This window comes from Sinocyclocheilus anshuiensis, unplaced genomic scaffold (assembly GCF_001515605.1).
Source record: "Sinocyclocheilus anshuiensis isolate Anshui unplaced genomic scaffold, SAMN03320099.WGS_v1.1 scaffold205, whole genome shotgun sequence".
Classification (NCBI taxonomy): Eukaryota; Metazoa; Chordata; class Actinopteri; order Cypriniformes; family Cyprinidae; genus Sinocyclocheilus; species Sinocyclocheilus anshuiensis.
The window spans coordinates 1,673,197-1,686,978 of record NW_015536497.1 but is presented as its reverse complement, the minus strand read 5'-3'; the positions used below and the strand labels follow the sequence as shown (position 1 = coordinate 1,686,978).

The following is a 13,782-nucleotide window of genomic DNA, read 5'->3' as shown; positions in this document are numbered from 1 at the left end:
GAAAAAAAACAAAAAACACACACACACACACACACACACACACACACACACACACACACACAAGCGATTCATTCCAACGCTGACAGGGTTGACCTCATTGCTTTTTCACTGTTCCTATGACGACTGTCCCTGCTGGTCAACAGGATCTGACTCTTTTATTTGTCATGGCAACACATTACACATCAGAAGCATGCCCTTAGCAACCCTTCTGGGGCTGGTGCTATTAAAACAACATTGAATGGCTGGATCATTTCAACTGATATACAGTAGCCTACCCAACTTATTGAGAAGGAAATCAGAATTAAAAGGTTAAGGTATAAATTTAATTCAAGATATAGCCTATTCAGAGAAATCAACATCCACATTTTATTTAACATTTTGTTTTATTTGTATTTGCATTTCTCCACAATCTTGCTTCTAAGATAAATATGATTACTTTACTTTTTATTTTAAATAGGTCTAGAACAAGAAAAACATGTTCAGATATTTGGTGTGAATATATGGCATAAATTAATAATTGTCCTATGTGAGATTTCCTTGTCTTTTCCTTATCGAGACATCATATGCAAGAGTTCAAATTAAACATGCCTTTAAGCATTTCCTCTGATCCCAGAGCAGCTGTTGGCACTAATACTACACACACACATGCTTTGCTATGTACGCTTGCTGTGTTCTTCTACGTGTGGTATGTAATCTATGTAAAATGCAGATTCACTGAAAGGTCATTCAATCTGAGATTGCCAATGATTTATAATCCCAAACCCTCTCTTTCCCCAATCCAGAAGTGAACGTGTTGTGTGCTGGTGTTTATTCTGTTGGCTGTGCTGTTTGAGGATGTTTGCTTACTTTTAAAAGTGTCAAATCCCTTGGATGGTGATGGAAAAAAAAAGGGAAATGAATAAAAGGGGGGAAAAAAAGACATTTTCTCTTCTCTGTTCTTAAATTTCAGCCATTTGTACAATTTACATAAAAATTATTTTGAATCAGGAAACCAGAATTAAGTAGACTAATGCATCTTACTAACACATACGGAATCCTTTAATAGTCTGTTATCATTATATCATCAAATTTGATCATCATCATGAGATTTATGATATTTGAACTATACATACACATACATACATATATTTAAATCTAACGTCTATTTTGAGGTTTAAATTTACTATTTTCTAAGATTATATGAAAAATATTACAAAACACAAGTGTTTCCACAGCTTTTGGACCCCACTGCACACTCTAAGAAAAAAAACATTTAGAAAAATTAATACCGTCTCGGCAGAAAATTACCAGTACAATTTCTGTTCAGTTTACAGACATTTCCTTCAACTCTAAAAAACAATACAATGCAGTGCGTAATTCAAAATATGGGACAAACACATGTAAATAATCTTCATACTTCAACCTTCATACCACAGTATATTGGACTTTTCTTGGAGTGTATTTGTATTTGCACAAGTTTTGAAGACCTTACAAAAAAAAAAAAGTTGTTTCAAATGGTTCTGTCCACAATCATTTCATTACCATTTTTTTTTTGTGCATGTGCCTTTTTTTACATTCCAAAGTATGAATCCACACAGTTAAACTTCACAAAAGTGCAGATGCATATTATAGATGTTGCCACAAGGTGGTGCTCCTGTATACGAGAATTAGCCAGATCTCTGGTCATTCGTGTTCCAGGCTCACAACCTTGTCTTTGTAAACTCCTTTGAAAAGTTATCTTTTATTCTTTCAAAAACATTTCATACAGCCTCACCGTCCATCTTGCATATGGAAACCTGATGAACTTTCATTGTCAGAGATGTTTCAGGTGCATTCAGAGCACTGTTGCTATGTGCAGTAAATGAGTTCTTATTCGCGGTAGGTGATGCATTAGTAGGCCTCCAGGAGTCAGTAGATGTAGATGGGAAACCCTGTGGAGATTTGGGGCAATGCATAGGGTCCCGAGCAGAGGCCGGAGGGCTCCAGATCCTGTGTGTTCTGCTGAGGCAGTGGCCACGGAGAATGTTCTGGAAGGCCTTCTTGAACTCCTGACTGAAGCACGGGTAGATGATGGGGTTGAGGCAGCTATTTAAGTAGCCAAGCCAGAAAGTAATTTTGAAGACAGTGTCCGGGGGTCTATGGGATGGGAAGATGGAGCCTTTGGAGACACGGAAAGAATGAAATGACAAAATTACTATATGGAGCAAGAGACCTCCATCATTCATAAGGTCACCCCAAGACGGAGGGTCAAATGGTGTTGGATGTTTCATATTTTCAAAGGCTTTGCTTTGATGTGCGCATTTCCTTCCAGTATTTTGAAAGCTTTGAAGTGGATGCACAAATGACTGACTCATTGCATCTTAGCTGTCCAATTACTAAACACACAGGTCGATAAATAAGCTGTATTTCCATCAAAGTTCAAATGATTTGCCTGCAAACACATGTGGAATCCATAGAAAAGATGGTTTTCTGAACTAGGGCTGCTGTTAAAAGCCTCTGTTCTAGGTTGAAACAGACTGCAATACTTTCTCTTTCTTTCATAATTCATTCTTTTGTTGTAAACAAGCTCATTTAAATGCAATCTAAAAGGCCCAGCAAGGATTATGTCAATGTTGTTTACGCACAGAGGCATATTGTGGGAGAACATCGAGTCGTTTGGAAACATGGGTGAGAATAAACATCAGAAAATAAATGTAATGTGTTTTGCTTGAAAACAGAGTGTGTCTATCAAATACGCTCACATACCGCGTTTAATTTAACAAAATATTCAGAGCAGTATGTTCTTTGAGTTATTGCAGTTAAAGGTTCAACAAAATTTGGTCATCGTTTACTCACCCTCATGTCGTTACAAATCCAACTTACTTTCTTCTGGATGTTTTCTGAGAAATGAAAATGAATAAGGAGGAAACAGCCAAAATGACACTCATGCACTATATTCTATTCTGCTGAAGGCGCACAATAGATTTGTATGAGGAACAGACCGAAATTTAAGCTACTCAAATCTCATTTGTGGCTGTTTATATTTACAATAAGCTCCCCTCTGCAGTAGCTCTTAAATATTTTATCATCATTTTAAAGAAAAACAAAACTAATATAAAAAAAAAAACAATTAAATAAAAATTGTGTGGTGTGACCAAAATGTAGAGAAACAAAACAAACAACACAACACAAGCTACTAACCAGTAGCTCTCAAAACTCATTCGCACTTTCACATTCAAACTGGCACATTCAAACCTTAAATAATTTGCCATTATATTCTATCATTTTTCTACTAAAAACAAAAGTAATAATTACTTTTGTTTAAAGTGATAAAAGTTGTGTAGTGTGACCAAAAACAAACAAACAAAAACAAAAATAGGCCTAAACAAAAACAACACAACACACACGATATAAAACAAAAAGCAAAACAAAACAAAAAGTCACTGAATAATATTAGATAATTGATTATTTTATGACAAGAAACATGTTTGTTTAGGTTGGAAAATGTTATGTGGTGCAACTGTGGTGTGAAATTAATATTGTACAATTATAAAATAATATAAAAAAAAAACTATTATCTGAATTCAAATTGTATTTTATTGTTTGTTTGTTTTTTTTGTTGTTTTTTTTGGATGGGCTTTGCTGTGTTCACAAAAACGTTTAGTTTATACTCACTTATGGGCAGCACTAGGAAAAAAGGCAGCCAGCAGAGTACAAAACATCCCACCACAATCCCCAGAGTCTTGGCCGCCTTCTTTTCCTGGGAGAACTTAAGCAGACGCATGAAGGCGAAGCGCGAGTTCTTCGAGTGTACTGCTTTCTCCTTCCCGGTGGCATGCTGGGCGTTGCGACAGTGGATCCGCAGGGTCACTCCGTGCTCATTTGACCCATTCGTCTGCCAGCCCTTCCTCATGGAATGAGTCTTTTGCCGGGCCACCACATACACTCTGCAGTACATGACCAAAATCACCGTCAACGGCACGTAGAAGGAGCATGCAGCGGAGAAGATGGCATATCCCGGCTCTTCATTCACTCTGCACACCGACTCGTCCTCCGGCATGGGCTCCCTCCATCCGAACAGCGGGCCGACGGAGATGGCAGCCGAAAGAGCCCATAGAGCCACCACTGCCGCCAGTGCCCTTTGACCTGTAGCCATGGAAGGGTACCGCAGCGGGTAACTGACGGCCATGAAGCGATCCACAGAGATCACGCAGAGACTGAGGATGGATGCCGTGCAGCATAGCACGTCAAGTGCAGTCCAGGCGTTACATAAATGATGGCCGAACACCCAACGGCCCAAGGCTTCAGATGCGGCGGAAAACGGGAGCACCATGGAGCTCAGAAGTAGATCTGCAACGGCCAGATTGGCGATAAAATAATGCGTCACGGAACGGAGATGGTGATGGCACACCACGGAGAGGATGACTAGGATGTTGCCCATCACACCGAATATTATAAAGAGCATCAGCACCAGGCCCAGAGCCAGTGTCTTAGTGATGTCTATGTCAAACGCAGGTATGGCAGTGCAGTTGGGACAGTTCTCAGGAAAAATGGTTAAACTTATGTTATCTTCTGCTGGAAGCACATTGGTCATGATGTGAGAGTCCCTATGTGCAAGTTATGAGGTTAAGATTGAGTAGCGGACATGCTGTGCAGATGATAACCATCCATGACTTTTAATATGTTTGTGGTTTCAACACAAACACACTTTAGTAGCCTGCCAGTCACACTCACACTCACAAATGTCAGACATTTGACTGACATTTCATCTTCTCAGGTATCTCTTTTGATATCAGCCATTAGCCATCATAGTTTTTTTCTGATCTTGCAACCTTAAAAAAAAAAAAAACAGATTATAAGCAATGTTTCTGACAGGATTTTGTTTTTGCACCAACCCTCACATGCTAACTTGCTCAACCAAAAAAACAATGCTATTTTTCCCAACTTGTTTATCTTTTTTATGCAACCCGGTTATGGATATGTATCTTTAACTACAAGTGTAATGTTGGTTTTTGGGTTTAAGTTGTTCTTGTCTTAGTTCTTGTCATTGTTATGTCCTTCAGTCAATGTGTCATGTTGTGATTGGTTGTTTTAGACATGTGTCTTGTTTCTCATTGTTTGGATTGTGTCATGTGACCCATTTGGTTTGATATATATATATATATATATATATAGCCCTCATGTTGCCAATGCCATTGTCTCTTGTCTAACTTTGCTCGTGTATCTACTGTTTGCTGAGTTTGTTCATGTTTTTGCCAAGTCTTGTTCATTGTGTTTCTGCTCACTTTTGGATTTTATTAAACTGCACATGGGATCTCATTCAACTTGCCTCCAGTGGATGTTCATTACAACAAGTTAACATAAACATCCAATAAGTAACTAAAGTGATTTAAGTTTCATTAACCGAATGAATTAGCGTTTTAACGTTGCTTTCCAAATAAAACAGTAACAGTTGTTTGCTCGAGTAGCCTGCTGTTCTTCTTCAACTGTTATACCTACAGTGAGTATCTACAGTAAGAGCAGTAGTATGCATTTCTGAATTTAGCCATTGTGTTCTGTTCAGACTGATTCACTGATTCATTAGAAGGAACCATAGATTCCTGTTTCATTTTGAGAATTGCGATAGCTTGCTGCAATATATGTTTGTTTTCGTTTGCAGTCAGCGAGATGATTACAATTGAAAGTTGTTAATTTTCAGTATATATTATTTTGAGGCATTTACAAATCACAATTCGGATAAAATACATATATTATCATAAAAATGTCTCAATATCTGGCTATGAACCACTTATGTATTTAGCTCAATGCGACTGATTCTTAACCCCTCTGCAATAAGTAATTGGATGGAAAAGTGCCTGTTCCTTCAAGTTACTATTGGGTGAATTGTTTCGGTGTAGCAGTTGTGTCCTGCGGATGTTTAGGCGCCTCAGTTCACAAAAGCCATTTAGGAATGATCTTTTTGTCAATATGGTGTGATGCACTAACTGCAGGAGCTATATACAGGCCAAATCTCTTTCACTGAAACAGAACTAAGAAGTTCCTGCTCCAAACACCTTAGGAAAAGAAATATAAGGTGCGTTGCCAGATATCATATTGGGAAAACGCTTTAAAGCTGATTAAGCAAAGCTTGGGGAATTTATATAAAGGTTTATACACAAACCAGACAGCAACACTGACATCTATAATGTCTTGGCAAGAGCAATATTTCAACAAACCATGGCAACATGGAAATTAATATGCCTTGTGCTTACAAATAAAACCTAGATGTATACATTCAAACCATAAAATGTATGATTAAACAAAAGTCATGTTTTGTTGTAATCAGGTGTGCTAACTTTGAGTCTGTCTATCATCCATCTGGTGAGCCTGGCTAAATATACTGTGCCCAAAATGAGAGGGGTAATAATGATTTTATTATATTATTATACAGTGTAATGTTTGTCAAATTATGAAACTGGACCGACCAAAAGGCTTCCTGTATTTTTGTTAGAATCAAAGGCATTTAAGGAGGAAGTTGTCACAATGGAAACTGTTATTTGAAAAAAAAAAAAAAATAATAAATTAACGAGTTATGCAACATATATAACTATTTGATGATATTGTAGTAATTATATAGGTCTATATGCAAATTCCTTCAAACTACAAATATATGTCAACATTTATACATGGCTGCTGAAAACAGTCACATGACCTTGGGGCCTCTGAAAGATGATGTCTGTGTTAAAGTGACGTCATACAGAGTTATATGCTCTATATTAATATAGTAGTAAAATAAATCATTATCACAAGACATGTCAGTGATCACATTTGTGAGCCCAATTTTGAATAAGCAACAGATTCACATTACGTCACATTAGGAAAATCATAAAGTTTTTTTTTTTTTACATTAAATGCAACACAGTAAAAGTAAAAATAAATATGTAAATATGTTGGTTTATCATATACCTAATACTAAATATTTTGTTTGCAACTTCCTTTTCATCGTATTGAGCTACTCTGGAGTTTCTCCCCATCTTTCAGTGTGTGACCAGGAATAACTTTTCAGAAAAGACGCACTGTAAATAGGTTGCTGTAAATTTTACAGTAACTTACTGGCAGCTGGATGCCAGTAATTTACTGTAAAAATGTTTACAGTATTAGTACTGTAATTGCATTTACAGTACAATAATGTCTTTACTGCGTGCAGATGTAGTTTTATTTCGACTATCGGCTGAGTGAAAGGTTCTCCCTCAGCTAGGATCATTTGGGGATTAAATGAGTTAAGAAAACGTGTCGTTTGAAACACAACAAAACCACTGCAAGAGGAAACAAGCATTTGTGTAATTGGACATTTGACTCAAAACCTGACTGAGACATGGCAACTGTGACAACTTAACTTACCCCGTCAAAGTTGCCTTGCCTGCTAGTTTTACTAACTGTCCACAAATTAGACATACTGCCACACTAAACAGTAATACAGTTTGAACTAAACAATTTGATACCAATTCAAACGAACTCGAAATCGATGAATTATAATGCATCTCTTCAGGTATGAGGTACCGGATCTTATAACATAGTAATCGCGTCTGTAATAGTCGCATGCTGCGTTCGCAATTATATTCATTCAATCAATCAAACAAACATTAAATTGCGTTTTTTTTTTTGTCTTCCTTCAGTCTAAATATCCTTCTCAAAATTAACTGCACTTACCTTAATTCAGAGCAACATCTGTAAAAGCGAATGAGTTGTATAAAACAATAACCCGAGTCTGATGAGGAATCTGATGGGATGCAACAGTGTTTGTGCAAATATCTCAGGCTACTCTCTCTCTCTCTCTCTCTCTCTCTCTCTCTCTCTCTCATGGTAAAGTATTTTTTTAATGATCAGATTTTTTTTGTCATACTAAGTTGTTTGCATGAAGAATTGTAAAGTCACATCATTTTAATTAGTGTCTTCTTAGCTTCTAATAGGCATAGCTAGTATGTGTCAAAGATATTGTGTCAAGCTAACAGCCTATACCAAGTTTTATCACGGCTGTCAGTGTAGGGACGGTTGCAACAACCTAACATTATGCTGCCCCTTACCACAACATTGATGTAAAAACTTCCCATAACATTACATAATTGTAATTTTATGGATTAATAAAGAACCCCTTTCAATAGTCAGGTATCTCTCCTTTTTTTATTTAAGTATAAATAGGTTAAAAATCAGTTCGAGTCTAAGGTGGACTAATTCCCTTCACTCTCACCCTCATACACGTCATACATACAAATTAATATTTTGTAGGTCAAATGTATTGTAATAGTTAACCAAAACATCTGTGCACACATAAAATAAAGTAATTTCAACATGATTTAATTACATTTTAATGAATGTTGCAACTGCCCCTGTGGACTGTTGCAACCATCCTGTTGTGGGCTCTGTTGCAACATTTGATTTTGTCTATTGAAGTATAAATTGTACGTATATTATCATATGTACACATGCTAGTGTGGGTGAGTAGCTGAAAGATGTTGCTTTATTGTATTAAAATGTTGGCTTTCTAATACAAATAGTCTCTGAGAAACTAAAGGAAATACGAAAAGTGTTGCAACTGTCCCCACTCTCCCCTTACTAATACTTTCATTTCACTTTTAAAAGATGAGTATATACAATGTAATCATTAAACAAACAAACAAAAATGTTTTCAAACATGTTTTCAGTGTGTATAAAGACATACTATATATATATATATATATATATATATATATATATATAATTTTTAGTAAATTTGCTACTTAAACTAATTATGACAGCATTTATTTCAAGCATTTGAGACTTCTACTTAAACATTTCTTCTTTTTTGCAACTTCCAAACAGTTACACAACCTAGTTTGACTGACAAAGAGGATCAAAGTGAATTTTAATTCAGAATGTTCTTAGAAGAGGTTTATTCAAGTCATTGTCTGTATCAATCGCATTTTTGATGTATTTTTGAATAACAATATATCTGAACTAAAAAAAAAGAAGCATCACGTCATTGATCCATGTGCATTTTAAAACTTAAGTGCTTTTTTGTGGGTCTCTTAGGTCTTCTTGTATTGGTTTGATATGAAAGTTTCTAAGCACAATTTGTTTCTGCTTGAACAGTCGGTGGAGAACAGTATAATTCATCAGCACTGATCACCGACATCCCTGAAGGTCAGCTTTGGTAATGAAAGTGAATGTCACAGCCAAAGAAAATAAATTATTTATGTGGCTATATGAAATGGCATTCCCGCCTGTGGCTGTGAATGTTGCTTTGTATTTCTTCAACTGTCCATTACTTTCTCTCGAAGATCCATCAGCATGATTTGTTTCATAATTCTTTCCACAATAATCCATGCCCTCAATCTATGACCAGAACAAGAAAAGTCCTCTGACTCTCCAAAGGTTGTGTGTCTCTATTGTCATTGCATGAGAACATAAATTAGATGTCATGTCATTTCAGTAAGACTTTCTTTATAGGTTACATTGATTTTGTTCTTTAAGTGTTTGACTGCTGGTCCCCATCCATTTTCATTGTATGGAAAAGAGCAGCATTAACATTCTTCAAAACATCTTCTTTTGTGTTCAACAGAAGACCATGTGTTTTGAATGACAAGAGAGTGTAAATAATTCATTTTCATTTAATATTTTTCTCCAAAAACAAAGAAATGAAGAACACATGCACCCTCTTTTTCTTTTTGTTTATTTTTTGGCTACGTGCACCATGTCCATCATAGAATGCTTATTCATGCCAGATCTTATGTCCATGAGCTTTTGTGTCCTTAAATCAAAACCGTGAACACTTCTGTCTTGTGTTTTTCGTATTCCTCCTTGCCGTGCTTGATGCAGAACTTTAACGCGAGCATGACTGATTGCTTGCACTGACTTTGAATGCCTTGGCTTCCATCTCCTCCCTTGTTGTCACTTTAAATATTTAAGCTATTGAAGCACTTGCCTAAAAGCTGCAGTCTCAAGACGTGCTGCGAATGTTAAGGGTCCTTCATTGTTTAGTTGTAGGGTTACTTTGGAAGCCAGCCAACGTCAGCAGTTGCACAAACCATAAAGAATGAGGAAGGAATGAATCCTCCGTTTAGACGCTGACAAACAACAGATCAGATGAATGGGGTTTAGCACCTGAGAAGTGTCTTGGCCTGTAGAAAATGCATCCGATCCAATGGATCCATTACAGAATATTAGAATAAACAAAAATACCAGTACATTGTCATAGTGCTATTCTCACTGTATTAAAAACATAAAATATGAGAGTTTACAGCATCATCTACACACCCACAGCCAGTTTAGCAGAAAGTTTATGAATGTATAATGAAATTATTTAGTGATATTATTTGGGGAAAATATGGTTAAATAAATGTCACAGGGGGGAGGGGGGGATGAGTTTGACTTGGTCCATTCGCCGCGGGGCCCGGTGAAACCGCACCAGTTGCACCCCCCTAAGGACACCCCTGCGCACCACACACACACACACACACACACACACACACACACACACACAAAACCTACATGGTTGTTAAATTATATTGTATTTTTAGTAATAATTACATTGAATTGATTAATTATAATAATGTTTATGTATCATTATCATTTATAAGTTATTTTTAAATGTGTTATTATTATTATTATTCAGTTTAATCTAGTATTGAGATACACGAAAAAGCAGGTTGACTGAGTCATTTAAAGTTTATTTGTTTGTTTATTCTGTTTTTCTTACATTTATCTCTGAAGTATTTTTAACCGTCAAAAATACATATTATTCATATTTATTAATTGGTTTTCGTTCATTTGTAGATATTTTGCTGATATGCACTGTATTTTTACTTTTAATTATTAATTTAAACTACATTTTAAATGATTTTTTTTATTCATGTCATCATTAATTTATTTCACTTTTTGCACGTTTTTTCTGACATTTGACTTCTTTACTTTACTTTTACTTTTAGTCATTTAGCAGACGCTTTTATGAAATTAAATAAAAATGACAAATGCATATAACAACATTTCAAAACTAAACATTTAAATGAAAACAAAAAAATAAAGCTAAAAACAATTAAAAATATTAAAAGAACAAAAGGTATGAGTATTAATATTTTAGCATAAGACTTCTGCATTTATTAATTGTAATTATAATTTATTTTACTAATGTACTGTTTAAAATCGATTTAATATTTAATATGATTTCATATATAGAGCAAAAACGGTCATTTATTTATTTCCCTCTTTAAAATGATATCCTGTCATTTGCATAAGAAAGACGAGTTGCTATTGGCTGCCGCGGTTCTTCTTTCCTGCGCGCGCAGGTTGGAATGGGAATAAGGAAGTAAACAATGTCCGCTGAAGGCTGAGCAGTGTTTTCATGGGAAAGCGGGCAAAGTTTTCGTAGTGCTGTGGAAGTAGCCGTTAAAAATCAACCCCGTCGGCTCGAAACGACATTACCCCACGTCTCTGGTTATTTAGCGAACGAATACATTCACTAAGCGTCTCAGTGAAAGAATACATACTTGAAAAGGCAAGATCTGGTGAGTGTATGAACGCTTCTATAAACTGACCAATATCAAGCAGATACAGTCGGAAACAGCAATACAAGATTTATGACTCAAGTCTGTATAAATAACCTCTTGGATGTGTATTCTAATTATATAATAGCTGCTATTAATTAATGACCTAGCTTGAGACAATAGCCTATCAACAGAATGTTATCAAATTACTGTATTTGAACTTTAATGTAGACTGGAATTTAGACAGTAAACATGACAGTCTGAAAATGATAGAATACAAATCTAACATGAGTTTATACTGCACTATTGTGATGCATGTAACGTTACTGTATTATAAGTTAAAACTTTCTTTCTGCTCTCGCACAATAAACCACATCAGGAGCGGATACTCTCTCAGATAATCGCGGTATAGTTTGCTACTCTTCATCATCTTCAAGTGCCAGTAAGCCTAAACATCATCATGATGGCAACTCGGAACAACACAGCCAGTGCTGCTCCAAACAATAAGGTGAAATACTCCAGGCTGGCAGATAGTGATGAAGGCTACATTGATCTACAGGTGAGAAAAACTGATGTAGGAAAATATATAAATTGTATTATATATGTATTGTTTGTAGCATAAATGAATAAACACTGTTTTATAGTTCAAGAAAACGCCACCTAAAGTACCCTACAAGGCTATTGCCCTGGCAACGTTCCTATTTCTGGTTGGCTCTGTATTGATTGTTGTTGGATCCCTTCTTTTGGCAGGATACATTAATGTCATGGTGAGTAAACAAAACTGCAGTATTGTAAATATCTGTCAGTATGTTAGACAGTAATGTATGGTCTTGTTCTAGTACCCAGATCGCACGATTCCCGTTCTCATCATCGGCATACTGATCTTTCTTCCCGGATTCTATCATCTGCGGATCGCTTATTATGCTTCCAAGGGTTACCGTGGGTATTCTTACGATGACATCCCAGATTTTGATGACTAAATGGATCTAGTCATACCGAATGCTGTTACTTGTATGTGTTTTCTGCAGATGTTGCATGATTTGCCTTTAGACTTTCATTCTCTGTTTACTCCGAGTTTCTCTGGGAGAGAAACTGTGGCACACTGTGCTTTATTGAGCTGAATATCTTTATTTTACCAAAAGAAAAAAGAAGTGCAATATTAAGCAAAATAGAATATTTATTTAGCTAAATGCATAAAAGGCCAACAAGAAATATGCTGATATTTTCGTAGCTTTTATAAAACTTGAAAAAGTATTGTTTTAAAAGCTAGAAAATGTATGTATCTGTAATGGAGCATGTTATTTACTGTATATACACTATATCAGTCAAATCTTTGGACACAAATTAGATTTGTATGCCAAAAATGAAAATAATATACATTTTCTTTCTTTCTTTTTTTTTTTTTTTTAAACTGGATAAGTTAGTCTGGAAAGTGATGAAAAGTAGCCAAAAAGTAATGTACATGCCCTAAAAAAGTAATATATTTAAAATACATTTATTTCATACTAAGTATGAATACTACGTTCAAATCTATTAACATATTTACTGACATATGCTCGGGACTTACTGATATAACAATTATAATTTGGAGTACTACTTATGCACAATGCACATTTCTAAGCCTAAAATGTGTTTTAATATCACTGTTGATGAGGATCGTATGGTCTTTGAATAAGATCGGTCTTTAAATGCAAGATATTTAAAGTGTAGCTGAAGTATACTTGCATTAGTTCCACTTCAGCACAATCAAATATACTTCAGTATCTTCAATTGGACTTCAGCACTACTTCTGCACAATTAAAGTGCATTAAGTACAAAATTAGTTGTTCCAGTTTAGCAGACTTTAGGTATACCAGTTTAGTATACTAAAAGTACAATTGCAGGGTATTTTTTATTAAGTACATAAATATGTAAATGCATTTGTAGTATACTTAGCATGAAATAAATGTATTTCAAATACATTTTAGTATATTTATTTTTCACTAGGGTGGGAACTTCTGTATTGTTTAAAAAGTATCCCAGGATGCACATCATGTAGTCCTGAGTATGCAGAGCTAGAATCTAGGCAAAAGGTGGTGACTTTGAGCTTTGAGGGGGAAAAAAGCATGATAGATGTAAGATATTTATGTTGTTTCCCTTTTTTGCTTACTACATTTTCCCATATACTTCTGTTTGTGTTCCCATTATTTTTATTATAAAATAATAATAATGATATATTTGTTATTTTGTAGTTTTATTGACCTAACCATTATTTTAAAGTGTGGAAAATAGTAAGATTGAGCAGATGTGTTCAAACCTTTGACTGGTAGTTGCAGTATTGTTTTTG

The 13,782-nt window shown here is 35.4% G+C and overlaps 3 protein-coding genes across 4 annotated transcripts in view; 2 read left to right on the top strand and 1 right to left on the bottom strand.

Annotated features, from left to right (window-relative positions):
• LOC107687778 (dihydropyrimidinase-related protein 2-like) overlaps positions 1–10,219 on the top strand; it is a 46,420-nt gene extending 36,201 nt beyond the window's left edge. For both annotated transcript variants that reach the window (XR_001634164.1, XR_001634167.1), the window contains one exon: positions 10,208–10,219. The gene's annotated coding sequence lies outside the window, so the exon portion shown is untranslated. The remainder of the gene's footprint in view (positions 1–10,207) is intronic.
• LOC107688401 (alpha-1A adrenergic receptor-like) lies at positions 1,740–4,629 on the bottom strand. Its single transcript, XM_016486062.1, has 2 exons — positions 3,634–4,629; positions 1,740–2,137 (listed from the first exon to the last, which is right to left on the bottom strand). The coding sequence occupies exons 1-2, from the start codon at positions 4,550–4,552 to the stop codon at positions 1,740–1,742; spliced, it is 1,317 nt and encodes a 438-aa protein (XP_016341548.1). The 5' UTR covers positions 4,553–4,629.
• A 1,067-nt stretch (positions 10,220–11,286) lies between the features above and the next one.
• tmem230a (transmembrane protein 230a) lies at positions 11,287–12,964 on the top strand. Its single transcript, XM_016486311.1, has 4 exons — positions 11,287–11,477; positions 11,836–12,015; positions 12,101–12,223; positions 12,296–12,964. The coding sequence occupies exons 2-4, from the start codon at positions 11,917–11,919 to the stop codon at positions 12,434–12,436; spliced, it is 363 nt and encodes a 120-aa protein (XP_016341797.1). The 5' UTR covers positions 11,287–11,477; positions 11,836–11,916; the 3' UTR covers positions 12,437–12,964.
• The last annotated feature ends 818 nt before the right edge of the window (positions 12,965–13,782 follow it).

What these genes read in the sequence shown, in the direction of transcription:
- LOC107688401 (XM_016486062.1), bottom strand. Translation starts at nt 4,552, where the DNA reads ATGACCAATGTGCTTCCAGCAGAAGATAACATAAGTTTAACCATTTTT. An exon ending in TTTCCTAGTGCTGCCCATAA is followed by an intron (nt 2,138 to 3,633) that starts GTGAGTATAAAC and finishes GTGTCTCCAAAG; the next exon opens with GCTCCATCTTCCCATCCCAT.
- tmem230a (XM_016486311.1), top strand. Translation starts at nt 11,917, where the DNA reads ATGATGGCAACTCGGAACAACACAGCCAGTGCTGCTCCAAACAATAAG. An exon ending in AAGGCTACATTGATCTACAG is followed by an intron (nt 12,016 to 12,100) that starts GTGAGAAAAACT and finishes ACTGTTTTATAG; the next exon opens with TTCAAGAAAACGCCACCTAA. An exon ending in CAGGATACATTAATGTCATG is followed by an intron (nt 12,224 to 12,295) that starts GTGAGTAAACAA and finishes GTCTTGTTCTAG; the next exon opens with TACCCAGATCGCACGATTCC.